Source organism: Rhinoderma darwinii, chromosome 5 (genome assembly GCF_050947455.1).
Source record: "Rhinoderma darwinii isolate aRhiDar2 chromosome 5, aRhiDar2.hap1, whole genome shotgun sequence".
NCBI lineage: Eukaryota > Metazoa > Chordata > Amphibia > Anura > Rhinodermatidae > Rhinoderma > Rhinoderma darwinii.
The window spans coordinates 325,596,639-325,612,597 of NC_134691.1; the positions used below are offsets into that span (position 1 = coordinate 325,596,639).

At 41.9% G+C, this 15,959-nt stretch overlaps 1 protein-coding gene across 2 annotated transcripts in view; it reads right to left on the minus strand.

Moving 5' to 3' along the window:
- The window catches only part of MINDY3 (MINDY lysine 48 deubiquitinase 3), a 96,609-nt gene that overhangs the window by 20,580 nt on the left and 60,070 nt on the right, over positions 1 to 15,959 (minus strand). For both annotated transcript variants that reach the window (XM_075828745.1, XM_075828746.1), the window contains one exon: positions 3,102 to 3,174. In XM_075828745.1, the coding sequence (XP_075684860.1) occupies positions 3,102 to 3,174 (73 nt within the window). The remainder of the gene's footprint in view (positions 1 to 3,101; positions 3,175 to 15,959) is intronic.

The following is a 15,959-nucleotide window of genomic DNA, read 5'->3' on the forward strand; positions in this document are numbered from 1 at the left end:
GCCTGATCCAGACTGCTGCAGGTAACAACCTCAAAACGGTGAATGATATCTGATGATAATAGGTCGCAAGAAAATGAACAGGTGAGACCAATGCAAATAATTCCTTAACGACCTTCTACGCTTTAGACAATGCCTACTTGATAGAATGGTCCCTTGTCATTAAGCAGACTGAGGGATCGCCAGCGATCAGCTGTAATGAGAGGAAACCTAGCAATGTGTTATATTTCCCTGCAGCGCCTCCCCAGGCAAAATTAGGCATTACACATTCATTCTAATCAATGGGTTGTCTGTGGGCCATAGAAATTAATGGATCCGTATTTTTATCCACAATTATGCAACCGTAATTGCGGATAAAAATTACGGTCGTGTGCAGAAAATAGTTTAAGAAACAGTGCTACAGAACAATGGCTATTTATATAACATATACATACCGCGGGGCCAAAACCGCAGGAATCAGAAGAAAAGATCTGCTAGACCATTTACCGGACACACGGAGCCACATAAGAGCCGGTGTACGGCCTGATCAAGTTTCTTAAGTCAATTAAGAGTGGAGTTAATTGAGACGGCAGCTGTGCTTCACATACATTCACTTCTCTCCTAGCAACTTCCATATAAATCTGATTTCCCGTATCCCTTTACATCACTGCCTGATACTTTATGTCTGGGAGACTGGTCTAGAATTGTATTTTACCTGATTATTTAAGACTTGATTGACCACAGCCACAGAACGCAGAATGAGTGATTTATACAATGCCACGTTCACAAGCCACTTCTGGAGTTCATTTTTCCCATTGCAATGTTCCATGCTGCCAGCAATGGTTGTACGTGTTGTATTATAGGGTCTCTACCAGTTTATGCATGTCATTGGTACAAGGTCTAGCTATTATAGACCCGCTGTTCTCAAACACTGAGGGGCCCGTGCTCCCCCTTAGTTTAGTGGAGCTCGTATACAGTGGGACGGGTAGTTGTTTCTACAGCACATTAATGTACTGATGTTAAAGCTATACTTCCTAGAATGCAAACTGAGAGAGCAAACGCTCTTAAGACTTAAACGGGGAGATTTCAGTTCTGAAGCCTGCAGAATTATGAATGCAGCTGTGAGATGTAATACAGACTGTAATTCAGGGCTGGTACGCGAGCAGTAATACAGTAGGGCAGATATAGGCCGAGTTCACATGGGGCGGATACGCTGCGTAAAAGTACGCAGTGCATCCGCCCTGTGCGCCGCAGGTAATTCCGGGTGAAAAAAAATGCACAAAACTGTGGTGCAGGTTTTCACCCGGAACTTCCGCTGCGGAAAACTGCAGCACTTACCCGGCCTACGAGGAGACCGCCGCAGCAGCTGTCACATGGGATGAAGCGTCACCCAAGGAGGCCGGCCCTCTGACGTCATCCAGGCCGGCCTCTTAGGATGACATTTCATCCCATGTGACCGCCGCTAAAGCCTGTGATTGGCTGCAGCGGTCACATGGGATGAGCCGTCATTGCAGGTGGTCCGCCTGGAGGAAGAAACACAGACTCCTGGGTAAGTATAAGATATTTTTTGTTTTTCTGAGTTGCGTTTTTTTGCGGCAGAATCGATGCGAATCCACCGCAAAAAAACGCAACAACTGCTAATTGTTGTGGGTTTTACCTCCCCATGGGGAAAACCCGCAACAAATAAGCAGCGCTTACGCAAATACAACTGACATGCAGCGGAATAAAACTCTGCTCCGCAGGACAATGAGTGTTTTTTTCCGCTCAGTATTTACGCAGCGTGTGGATGAGATTTTTTCTCGCTCATCCACTTTGCTGCTACTGTATTTGCTGCGAATTTTCCACAACGAATTCCGTTGCGGAAAATCCGCAGTATTTACGCAACGTGTGAACTGACCCATACGGTCTAAGTTTTAGACAATGGAAACTTAGACAAGACAGTCACAAAATGCGCCAAATTTATCAATGTGGTGCATGCTGTGTGATCAATTTTGCGCATCTAGCGAAACACTTTTCTTTTCCTTATACCACGTATTACTTGACTTGTTAGTGACATTTTTTGCCCAATTTTTTTTGACAAACTTTGGTGCACAACGTCACATTTTAAGTCACACCCGCTTTTTCTAGACCACGTCCTGTTCCGCTGAGTCACTCCCCCATGATGAGCATGTCGAAAAAAAAAGTGTCTTAAAACAGTGTGACACGTGGCATGTGCGCCAGAAATCCGGCTCAAAAGGAATAGTAAATCTGCCCCAATGTATTTACAAAGTCCGGCCCCCTCACGCAGTTAAAAAAATATACGTTAAATGTACACTTTTTTAACGCGGTAGCCTGCAGGTGACAGGCGCTACTGTACGGCATCCGTTTAAAGTATACGTCACCGGCTTTTTAATAGCTTTTCATGACATTCATTAAACGGGTGCCATTATAGTCTATGGGTGACAGATGCCACTGTTAGGTATCCGTCACAGCTTACGGTTATCGTATACGGTGGGCGCTTTTCTTGGCGTATACATCAAACGAGACCATTACATGCAGTGTAAAAAAGGGTCTTACTCAACAGGAAGATGCATGTAGGCCCCAGCAACACAGCGTCTTATGGCCACATTATTTTAATTTTTTTTATAACGTAGGAAACGTTGCGGTCGTCTTGCAATTTTACTGCGACTTGCGTGTGACTGAAGTTAAATTCAAGTTATTCAAAATTAAATAAAACACTGATTAAAAACAAAAAGTTCAAAAGTTTACATAGCCTTTAAATTCTACGCAGCTTTCTTATACACGGTAAATAGACTATAGACTGTTTCACAACAATCTACAGTCAGTGTCCTATAGGAGGACTAGTCGATCATAAAGAGGGGCCTATAGTTCACAGACCGGCCCTAAGGGCAACCACTGGGAGGTTAAAGCAGTATTCCTATAACAAACTGATCATATTCACAAGGCTTGATAGGGATGAGTCCCACCTCCGGTCCCAAGACTCAGTTCGCCGATTCAGGCTGGCCACTCTCTAATTTGAAGTCTATACGGAAAGAGTCGAGCAAGAAGGACTTGGCTTCTCGGTAGCTCCCATAGACTTCAACGGAGAGGGTCGCACGCAGGCAGACATCACAACATAAACTCACCTTCCGGATCGTAGGTTTGGAACATTCTTCTCGCTTGCTCAGCCGGTGACTCAGGGGCAACAAGAGTCAATTCCTGAAAAATAAAAAAATAGCCCACTTATTATTATACTGATTTTTATCGGCACATTTAATGAATATATTACTTTCCTAAAAATGTAACAGGACAGAAATTGTCGGCTGGATAAATGATGAATTGTCACCATAAATCCAATATATTGGGTGGAAACACTTGAAAAGCATGAAACAAGATAAAAGGCTACACATCATAAATAGTATAGAGGACTCATGTTGTATGTATTGGGATATGAAGGAATTCTATACATTGGAAGAGACGCAGAGTGACGTATCCCCATAAGACTAACTCCATAAATAACATGAGAATTTATAAGCGGGAGGTGAAAAGGACAAAAAATACAAAAAACAGACACGGACTAAGGTTAAGGAAAAACAAACTCATCAAAGGCACGACTTCATGCGGGAGAGATCTGGATCTTCTCCAAAGATCTATAACAAGTCGGAGAACTGGACAACGGCAACAGGAGGGCAGAAAGTATTTATACGAGATGGTTACAGGAGAGGAAATGTGCGAATATATAAAAGATAAGCTTCATAGAATCACAATGCTCTGGATGAGAAAGCAGAATAATGTTCAAAGAGCTTACAATCTAACAGGTGGTGTGATGAACAAGAATTATTTATGGGAATGGGTCACCAAGGCAGATCCCCTTTAAATGTGAATATCTGCACTATGGAAGAGAGACAAGACAGCACATCCCAAAATAAAGGATCTTTTTATCCACCCACGCAACGTTTCAGGTCCGCCGAGCCTTTCTCACCACTATGATAGAGATCGGTTCTATGGAGCGGAAACGTTGCGTGGGTGAATAAAAAGTTCCTTTATTTTGGGATGTGCTGCCTTTTCCCTCTTCGATTTACAGCAAGGGACTTTTTGGATCAAGTCCTATAGGGCTCGTACCCATCTATTTTATTGATCCGGTGCAGTGTTTTTTGTTTTGTTTATTAGTATCTGCACTAAGCCATATCAAAGCTCAACTAGTGACAAAGATGGCACCCACTAAACTACCCATTAAGGTGTTAATCAGACCCCATGTAGACATGATCACCACCTTCACAAGGAGATCGCTGTCAAGCATGCATACGGCTATCCGTAGAGGGTAATAAGTCACCCCTTCTGGCAACTACTTATTTTTCACGGAAACATAGGATCGGGGATGTTGAAATCCAACATGCCCGATCCCCTCTTTTCCCGACATCGGACGATCTCCGTTGAACTGGATAGTTATTTGTGTAGCCAGCTTTATAGACAGATTCTTCCAGTTTCAGAGGCGCTGGGGCCGCAGGGAAAGCCCCCCGAATGACTAAGAAGATTCACAGCAGGGATAGGTCTTTGTAGCCTGTTGATTGCCACTTTATAACTGTGCCCACCACGCGTTCAGCTTTGAAAAGGCATCTTACAAAATGACCAAATGAAGTCTATCAGGGTATGTGCACACACACTAATTACGTCCGTAATTGACGGACGTATTTCGACCGGAAGTCCCGGACCGAACACAGTGCAGGGAGCCGGGCTCCTAGCATCATACTTATGTACGATGCTAGGAGTCCCTGCCTCGCTGCAGGACAACTGTCCCGTACTGTAATCATGTTTTCAGTACGGGACAGTTGTCTTGCAGCGAGGCAGGGACTCCTAGCATCGTACATAACTATGATGCTAGGAGCCCGGCCCCCTGCAGTGTGTTCGGTCCGGGACTTGCGGACGAAATACGTCCGTCAATTACGGACGTAATTAGTGTGTGTGCACATACCCTCAAGGTGATCGGTCCCTTTTAAGATCATACAAACAAAAAAACACATGTTGGCAAATAAATGTCGACTTGAAACAGATATGCAAACTCAGCCGATGTGAGCGTGCAAATTGATCGGGAGGTTGGAGGAGATAGCCGTCGACTACGAAAAGATGTCCAACATTTTCATGATCTAAACCTAAAATAAAGCAAATGACAGAAAGCACCAGACAAGGTGGAGGTCCAGCAAACCGGTCTATTAACACCTACGGAAGGGAAAGCAGCTGTCAAACACCTCAGACACCATTAACCTCAAGATAGAAACAATAGCGAGGATGTGAAAGACGCTTAGGCCCTGTTTACACATCGTGTATGAGACACGTTTTCGGCGCAAACATGCCAGAAATCACATGATTTAAGTTTCCCATTGACATCAATGGGAAAGTGCGCAGATAGTGCATACAACTTTTTTTTACGCACGTGCCTGTTTAAAAAACGTGTCACGTAAATAAAAGCAGCATCAGGTCACTTCTTTGGCGTCAAAAACGCGCTTAATTCCCATAGTCAATGGGGTTTCTAATTATGCCACACAAAAAAGCGCAGAAAGTGTGCAAAACGCGTAAAAAAAACATGACAAACGCGTCAAAAACTCATGTAGTTTAAAAAGCGCTTTACAAAAACGCGAATGTGACACATTCAGTTTTTTTAGCGCGGTGTGAACAAGGCCGTACATTACAGAGAGCAGCACTGAAGGGTGTCTTGCAGCCCCTCATGCACATTAGTTGTTGGTTGTCAACATTTGAAAGAAACGTTTCATCAGAAAACTGCTAAATCAAGTTTTAAATGTAAACATTTTTATTTTGTTAAAAGTAAATCTAAAAATATTGGCGGTTTCAGTGTGGTGACTAGAGCAGACACAATAGGCTGACATTTCCTGCAGCTAACTGGTCAGCTTTGCTGTGTAGGCTGGTACAGGGTCAGCAGAGTCCCCTCATTATAAAAAGAGGGCGGGGGATTTAATGACAGCTGTCTTGTACTGCTGGGGGCTTCGATAAGGCAGGATTGTAACACTATGCACACAGATAAGTCGACTCATTTCTCATTGTAACACTATGCACACAGTGGACTCATTTCAGCTGCCATAAAGCGCGCACACCCTGCTGCATTGTCTATACAGACAATACAGGAAGGAAGTGTGTCCCAAACATGGTCACCCCCAGGAAAGTATTTGAAAATATCTACATCATCTCATGATTTCATGTGGACCGGAAGCCGCTGCCGGACAGTAAGATGACGACTTCCGGCCATATGTTCAACGAAGCGAAGGCGCAAGGAATAGGAGCGTAGACCAGCGGAGGCGGTGGCAGGAGCAGGTAATTTGTGTTCGTGTATGTGATGTGTGTATCATGTTCGTGTTATACTGTCTGCTGAGCCCTGTATCTAATCCTCCTACACTGTGAAGTCGCTCAGAAAATGGCGGCACACAGTGTAGGAGGTTTGAAGACATTCAAACCCCTCCTTCTCCTGGCACTAGCCAGAAGAAGGGAGGGGGGATTGTGTGAGGACACTAGAGAGAATGTGTCCACCCCAAATTTGCAGCATAAATCAATGAGGTTGCTTTACCACATGCCAATGCTGCAATTTTGGGAACTGCTCCCTCTAGTGACCAGCACATGGAAATGTTATAAATTAGAATCTAATTTATAATATTTTTCATGACTTGTGAAAAAAATTAAAACAATGTGTAATCACTCAAATACGAATTGTTTAACTGAAAAAAAAAATAATAATAATTTCTAGCGACACATTCCCTTTAATTCAATGTTGTGGTGTAGATACACCAATTCCAGTAACAGAAACATTTCATTTTCAAGAACTTCAGGGGGTACATACTTTAGGGTAGAGAGGTCAATGAAATCCTCTCAGTAACAAATACAATGTGTCTCTCTTTAATAATGTGCAGCGGACATATGTTGCTTTGTAGAATGGCCATTTAAGCCATAGAAAGGTTAATAAAATTCTCATGGCAGATTCATTATAAAATTCCCACATTTTCCACATATTTCAGTTTCCTCTAGGTGATTTCATCTTGCCAAACCTATAAATGATTCTCAACAATTTCCACGCGTCTCAAGTATCACAAGTTCTACCCATCACATGGAATAGGCACAAAACATATATGGCAGAATTAACAAAGCAGCAGAAAAAAATAAATAAAAGAAAGATAGTAATGAGGCAAAGCTGCCCCAGTGACCGTCCTTTATAGGTATTGGCACGGTGTCCATATTGAAATTGCATTTATAAGACTCGGAACATTTTTATGCTCGTACTGGGACTTAAAGGGTCTTGTCACATCGTAGACAACCACTTTAATATGGAAGCCATTGTGGTGGCAAGATGGAGTCTAGATCCCGGCAAGCCGATTTATCCGGTGGAAGAGGTCATCTCCTAATCAAATGTAGTATTGCACGCCAACCATTCAAATGGATGCTCGTCCATGTAACACAAGGACTGCCCAAGTCCTCCAGAGTGGGGGTCGCTGCTGGTAAGCGGCTCTCCACTCTGCCACACAGGGGAGCGTCCCTATGATGTCCACATGCCCTGATGTGGCAAACCCTTTAAATCATATTTTAACCCCTTTAAATGACATCATATCCACTGGGTGTTTATATCACTGGGGGAACCTAAAAACTCTTCCACTATTAGCACTGCTCATTTTAAAGCGGGTCTGTCATCGCAGTATACCCCCCTTTACATTGGCATCATGATATAGGGACAGAGCTGCTTCTCTTTTTACGAAAATGGTAGAGAGAAATATTATGCTGTCTGGCTAATAGGAGCGTTTAAAGAATACCCCAGACTCCTATTTATGAGTCTGTTGTATTAATGAGCAGAGCGCTCCCCCCAGTCTTGCCCATACTTAGGGAGGCAAAGGCAGCAAACCCTTCACCAATACACCGGATTCAATTGTGAGCCCAGTGAAAACTTTGCCAAAAAGCACAATTATTTTTTTTTTTGTGCCGTTTTGGCTAATATAGTGGACGGGTCTACATAATATGCTGCTATTAAATGGGGCATCATAGTCTGATGACCGATCCCCTTTAAAATGTAAATTTTAAAACTAGTGTCCGGCCAAGAACTACATCTACAGCGAATTTGTAGGTTTCCTTTGTATTTGCATAGATTTATTCTGGGTACTTTCGGTTCCACCTACACTCCAAAAACATACTGATAAGTTTATTTGCTCTGGTGTGTGTGTCTGAGATTGGGAAATCAGATTGTGTCCCCCTATTGGGCACGCAAACAGATTTCAATTGTGACAATATCTGAACAGAGCTGCAGAATATTTTGGCTCTTTAAAAGCTACGGAGAATAAACTTTGCTGGACTTATCCTCTATTAATCTTGTTACATGACAAAGTTCATTTTCATCCAGAGCTGCATTCATAATTCTGCAGACTCCTTATCAACTCTGAGCTCACATCTCACTGTCGGCCCCTGCTGCTTCAGTGTCAGTGCAGAGCATACTCTGCGGATTTGGGAGATGTAGTGTTTATACTAAGAACTGTACACTATTCCTATGTACACATTATTATATATAATATAGAGTGCAGTACATTAGCTGATAGGGATGGGCGACCAGTAGGGACTATAATACATGATGTAACTCAAGATCAGTAAAGCACTGTGTATAAAAAGTTACTCAACACATGAAGTAGATCCTATCTAGATGTAAACGGACGTTACACGTATATCATCTATATAATTACCTATCTCTACACACATCAAGCCTGGTTTGTTTGGACTATTTCAAGTCACACTCATTGCTTATTTCAACAAACCATTGAAGTAAATGTGTAAATTGATTCTGGTATGACACTCTCTATAAATGACGCCTGCCACCTGCACAGAGAATAACATGCTGCTTATCTATATGTATGAGCCCCTCCAATGGATCAATCTTGTAAGAGTTTCTATGAGTTACATACATTGGCATGAGTCCATCCCATCTAATAAATAAATAGTCCGTGAGTACATGCTTGGACTTGGGGCTGTCACCAGTTATATAAGCGCTCACGATATTAATGGGTTATTAGGCGGGAGTATTTGTGCCCTTTAGGATCGTGGGGGCGATCAGAGCGTATGTGTTTCATCAGTCTTAATACTGTATATGCTAAACACTAAAGAGAGAGAACAGCCGCTCGGTCATCCCACCAGAGAAGCCGTGTTGTGTGATCTCTGTCTGAATCAGTATTTGTTCCTTTCTAAAAGGGGTCAGGTCTCAAGCGGACAACCTTCTTGATTTCATGCAGTCAACGTATAGAATTGACTCTCTTGCCAAATGCTAAATTTGCTTCTTCCTGTGAAGTCGCTTTATGGTCACAGGAGAACAGCGTTCGGGGACAGTTTTAAGGTCAGACTGGAAAAAAGAGTTTTCCTCTAAAACGAGAGAGAAATTTGAAGGCAAAGAAAAAATTCTATCACCAATCAAGACTTCAGGCAATATGAAGATCTGAAGGATTGCGACTATTTGTGAGTTATTGGTACTACCCATTGCGTTGGCATCAAATATGTAAATAAGACCATTTTTTGTCTTCCCTTCCCTAAAAACATACAAGCGGTGGGATTAGAGGTGAAGTCGAGTGATCATTGATTGGCGGATATATCTCCCAGAGTACCCAATTTTCACCTCAAACCTCCTCAAATATTTGTCATGGTCAAGCAACACATTTGGTGCACTTTGGACCTCTACACTCTATGCACCAACTTTATGACTGATCGACCTTGGCCACACGGACCCTCGTTATAAACAATCCTAAAATGTCCAATACAGTTCTGATGGTACCACTGCTCTACAAGTACAGTGGTTCCTATAGGCCCTGGTAGCCCTCCAACCAGACAAATGCCGAAATTACATTTTCAGCATTGGCATTTCTGTTAAAGGGGTTATCCGACTTTACTCAAATAAAAATGTATGGCACAGGCACATAACTATGCCTCTGGTGTTCCAGTGACCAGAACACAAAAGGCTTGAGGGGGTCGAGTCATGGTCTCAAAATTCAAAGCATAGTGTTGGTAGTCCTATCAACAAACTGAAGGACCGACTGTAGGACTACCAGCGCTATGCTTTGAACCATAAGACCATGATCAAAACCACTTCACTGCCAGTCACCTCTAGGGTAAAAGCCTTATCACTGGGCCATATATTTAATACAAATCTTCGCTTTCACGTATCAGAGTGTCTTAACTTTTTGAAAGTGACTCGCAACCTACAAAAACTTGGGGACCACTGGTCTAAGGTTTCCATGTTCATTACACGCAGCAATATCTACTGAGTGGTCCTTGCTACCCCATGAATTATCTAGTCATACTACCACAAAGAACCCAAGACCCTTCAGGGCCAAGACTGGTATAAAGGGATCAGCACCGACAGGAAATAGTTTTTTCTTTTCATTTATAACATTTATTTATAACATTATATATAAAAAAATACATAAAAAAGTGCACAAACACGTAATCTGGGCTTCAGGGAAACAATGATAACAATGATGTGGAACATAAGGGCCTGTTCACATGAGTGGTGGCTTCCGATTAGGATTTCTATTTATCTGTTCCGTCAGAGGAACAGATGAACTGAAAGCATCACTTCCATCACCGTTGATTTCAATGGTATTTTTTTTTTGTTTTAGTTGGTTCCCGTTCCGCCAGGTTACCGTTTTTTTCACGGAAGCAATAGTGCTTTGTGAAAAAACGGAAACAAAAAATTACCATTAAAATGGCATAGTGATGTCAACGGAAGCGATGCCTACCGTTTGGCTTTCTGTTCATCTGTTCCTCTGACGGAACAAATGAAAGGGAAATCCTAAATGGAAGCCAGCGTGGACCGAACAGATAAAAATGTTTTTTTGTACTTTTCTATTTTGTACCGGTTTGATAGGGGGTCTTAATAAAACTTTCTTTAAAAAAAAATAAACAAAACACATGGGAAAATCATCTAGACGCAAACTAATGAAGAAAACGAACAATGAAAAGAACCGAGAGAAATCTTCAGCTGGAGAACAAATGGAGGTCAAAAGGCATGAAAAGAAGAGGACTTAATTTAGTCAAACCCAACGTACAAAGACATGGAAACCGGAGATCTTGGGGAAGCGCTGGCCTATTGTCCCGAAGCTGGTACATTAGATCTTGGGTACAACAGAAGACTCATATCTGTTGGCCCTGTTCACACAGAGTATTTTGACGAGTATTTTGGCGTGGAAACTGCTCCGCAAAACTCTACAAAAACCGGCCGAAAATGCCTCCCATTGACTTCAATGGGAGGCGGTTTTCTCCCGTGAGCCGGGACAGGCCCTATCCTCACGCGGTTACGCCTCTGACCTCCCATTGACATCAATGGGAGGCAGAGAAATGGTATTTCGGGGAGTTTTTTGCCCGTAGCACTCAATGGGCAAAATCGCGGCAAACGGCGTGGAGGAAGGTCTAAATCTGCCTCAAAATCCCAAACTGAATTTTGAGGCAGGATTTTCCTTCTGCAAAAAAAACTGTGTGAACACAGCTAATGTGGAGGCTTATTTATAGTGGAAAGTTTGATTGGCCTCATAACCTTGGTTGTTTTTTTTATTTTACGGTCTAGCTGTTGAGCTTTTTGAACAGGGTTCATTATTTCTCCATGTTTGGACACGGCGTTAGTATTGAGGGGTTTTCCGAGCTTTTAGAAAACACAGAAAAGTACCTACATGTGTCTGAGTTCTTACCAGATGCTGCCCCCGCAGCTCAGGAGTAGTTATTTTTCATTTTCATTACGTTGCCCAGCTCTGTGCAGCAGTATTGTTTTCTTATTTTATTTTGCTAGGGTTTAATGTGGGCAGGATGACAATGTAAAGTACTACAGTTCCCATGATTCCTCTCCTCTTTTAACCCTTTCAGGACGCAGCCATTTTTGTGATTTTCGTTTAAATTTTTTCCTCCCCACCTTCCAAAAGCCATATCTTTTTTTTTCTTCCGTCGATATAGCCATATGAGGGCTTGTTTTCTGCGGGACGAGTTGTAGTTTTTCACGGCAGAAATTATCCCACCATATAATGTATTAGGAAACTGTGAAAAATTATTTGTGGGGTGGAATAGGAAAATATAGCGATTCCTAAATTTTTTGAGAGGTTTAGTTTTTACAGCTTTCACCATACGGTAAAAATGGCGTGTTAACTTTATTCTACCAGTCAATACGATTACGGCGATACCAAATTTATATTGTTTTTTTTTTATGTTTTACTACTTTTAAAAGGAAGAAACAAATGGTTAATAATAAAATTAGCGTTTTGTCGCCACATTCTGAGAGCCATAACTTTTTTTATTTTTCCATTGATTGAGCGGTATGAGGGATTATTTTTTGAGGGGTGAGCTGTAGTTTCTATTGGTATCTTTTTGGGCTACATGACACTTTTTATGGGATATGAAGAGACCAAAAAACAGAGATTCTACCGTTTTATATTTTTAAGGCATTCCTCGTGCGCGTTAAATAATGGTATATTGTAATAGTTCAGACTTTTACGGACGCAGCGATACCAATTTCGTATATTTTTTTTGATGGGAGGAGGGTTTTTTTTTTTTTTTTACACATTTCATTAGTCCGCTGGTACAATACGCCACAATACTGATGTATTCCAGTATATTGTCATTTTTACAGGGTCCTGGTAACAGGAGATGAAGAGGGGCAGCCCTGGTGGCCTTCATTAGGCCCCTGGGGTGCCATGTCAACCATTGGCACCCCTCGATCTCGTTGCGAGGGGGGGGGGGTGATGAGCTGTCAGAGGGGAGAACCCCTCCTCTTTCTAACGTCTTAGATGCGCAATCGTGCTTGTTCGCAGCATCTAAGGGGTTAAACAGCCAGGAAAAGCGCAATCGCTGTTCCTGGCCGTTCGTCCCGGGTGTCCGCTGTAAAACACAGCTGACACCCGCTGCGTACAGAGCGGGCGAGCCCGCTCCAAACATCACCTCCCCCACCACGACGCAATAGTACGGCGCGGTGTGCATAAAGGTTAAAACATTGCCTCTATTTACAGCTGCCTGGTTCTCCTTTATTACAAGGTGTAAGGTAGTACTAGAAGTACTCACGGTCTGTCTGTTACTGCTGTTCTGCTGCTATACTCTGCACTATCTGCAGCTCAGCTTGGGAAACATGATCCCTCCAGAGTCAGAAAATGATTGGGGAGAGCAGGGAGAAGTGAAGAAGAGGTCCCACATCACATGCCTCTTACCACAGGGAGGTGGGAGAGGTGAGATAACCGCATGTTCAGTATACCGGATGTCACATAAGCAGGAGGTAAACACCAGAAGCAAGGTGCAGCATGCAAGCGAGACTGGCTTACAGATGTATTTCAGCTACAGACAGTACACAAGTGACCAATCTGTAGATAATTTTTCAAGATTATAAAAACCCCTTTTACAATGGCATCAGAGATTTAAAAAAACAAACCCAAAAAAAATCCCATACAAAACAGAAGGCTACACATAAAAACATACATACGGTCCTGTTGGGTTACGTCCTAATACATATGGAAACGTAAATTATTACTAGACTTAGCGCAAGTGGGAACAGAGCCTACGTGCTTTCTAGTAGTGCAGTCTGCAGTGCTATTCCCGTTAGCAAAAACATCAGGAACCTAGACAGAACCCATTATAAGTGAATAGGATCTGCTAAGATTTATCGGCATCGGTTTTAAAACGGATGCAGTATAGCCGTCATCCCTTTATAGACGGAAGTCATGTTGCGAATTTGAATAGAGCCTTAGTATGGGAATCAGCTTTTTGAGATGGACTTGGGTCTCTTGGCAGATCATGCAAAGTTTTCTACACTGCAGGAGGCAAACCTGTGCTCTATCCTTAGGGTCCTTTTACACCGGCCAGTTTTTGCCGTAAACAACGAGCGCCGATCAACGATTCAGCACGTTAATCGGCGCTTGTTTGCTGCTATGTATGGAGACGCGCGATCATTCGTCAGGTGATCGCTGCCATGTTTACACAGGGCAATGATCGGGAACGAGCGTTCATATGAATGCTTGTTTGCCGATCGTTGGCTCGTCTTACAGTATGATGGTAGTGATGTCAGATAATAAAAATCATATGTAAAAAATATCTATCCTTGCTGTTTACAGGGGTTTCTGCTATAGTTAAAAAGTTTTTATGGATAGAACATTGATGGTCTATTCTGTTTTAGGGCAGGCCTTCAATGTGTAAATCGATGATGGACTGTGGACCCCCACTGATCTTCAGAAGAAAAAAAGTCTGTGTGTCCATGTGGCAGAGTTCGGTAATGCAGCTCAGCCACAAATTTAAAGGCTACGTACACCTTTGAAATAGACATTTTCATTTAAAAAAAAAAAAAACTATCAGTGTGATTGGTGCAACTTTCAAAATACTTTTTTTATTAAAAACTATTTTAAATTTTTGAGATATAGCTGCTTTGTATCCTGTATACATGAACTTAAAGGTGATCGATAGAAGCTCGATCCTGCGTGTCAGAGACACGCAGGACTCGCTGACACAGAACCAGTCAGTCTCACGGACCTGACGGATTCAGGTCTTAGCGCGCGATACAGCTGCTCTGTATACAGGATACAAAACAGCTGTATCTCAAAAAGTAACAATTATCTTTAATATAAAGAATCTTGAAAGTTGCACCAATCACACTGAAAGAGAAGGATAAGAACTCATATGCCCTGCTTGTTCACAGCGGGAAGCCTCACCGCTCATTGGTATTCTTTATAATTGAGGAATCTACAGGTCTATGACCAAATGTAATCAGACAGTTCTCCACCGTTTCGGCCCTGAACTTTCTGAAACTTGACAGGCCGAAATGTGTCACCGTTATTGACTGCTACAGTTCGTTTTACACGGATGACAAATTCCAAGAATTTTAGCATATTTTTTTTTTTTTTATATCGGATACAAGATCTAACATAATTCAAAACAAGGTCACCTATAAATCCCTATAAAGCCTCATTCACACATTGCAGATTTGGTCTGTATTTTACATCGTAAACCAGCACTGGTTCCTAAACACAGGGCAAATATAGTGGAGAGATTTATACTTCTCTCTTTTGCATCCACTGACTGATTTTGGTCAGTATTTTGCAAAGTGTGAATAAGACCTAACCGTCCTAAAAAGTCTCAACACAAATTATCGAGGAAATTCTTACTCAATGGTTATATTTAGATCCAAAAATAAGAACAGCTTGATATATTCTTGTACTATTTTAGGAACGAGATCTAATCAATGCATTTATTCATTGACTTATTTCCTGTCCTTGAAAATGAAATTCTGCACCAGTTCCACATACAGCTGGAAATAAAAAAGCTGCAGTACTAGAGGAAGACAATCAGGCGTTTTTTAAACGCAGCGATGTATTCTCTATGAGAAGTTACTGCAACCGGCGTTCACCATCTACTCCTTGTTTCAAGGCGATTGTCCGTCAAATACGATAAAATCATCTCTTAAGTAAGATGCATTCATGATGCACCATGTGACCTAACTATTTTTTTAAAATAAGGGATTTTTTTTTTATACACTTTTTTTTTTTTTAACAATTTTGAAACTCGATCACTGGTGTCCTAGGGGTTTGATCACTGTAAAATAAAGTAATAACTGGAGTTTTCCGTTTAACAAAAAAAAAGCTAAAAACAGGTGAGGGTGTGCAGCTTCCGTGTATTTGGATGGAGCTTGTTGAAGGTTTTAGAAAAAGAAAAAACTTAATAACTGATTGCAATTAAAGTGGACCTCCACACTGCCCCTATCTGAGGGGTAGTAGTTACTGGATATAAATCATCTTTTTCTCAGTGGTGGTTTTAATATAATTATTCTGTACTTACTGTAAGGGAAATGATCATGCATTGATTTCCAGTTAATATTGTGTTTATACACAGTGGCCAATCTGAGTGCACATAGTTGCAGTGTAAAGAATGGGGGAGAGAAAGAGCAGAAGCCTAAGTCACTGATGAGATTTTAAAGGGGTCCCAAAATCATAAATTATTACCCATACATAGGATAGGTGATAAAT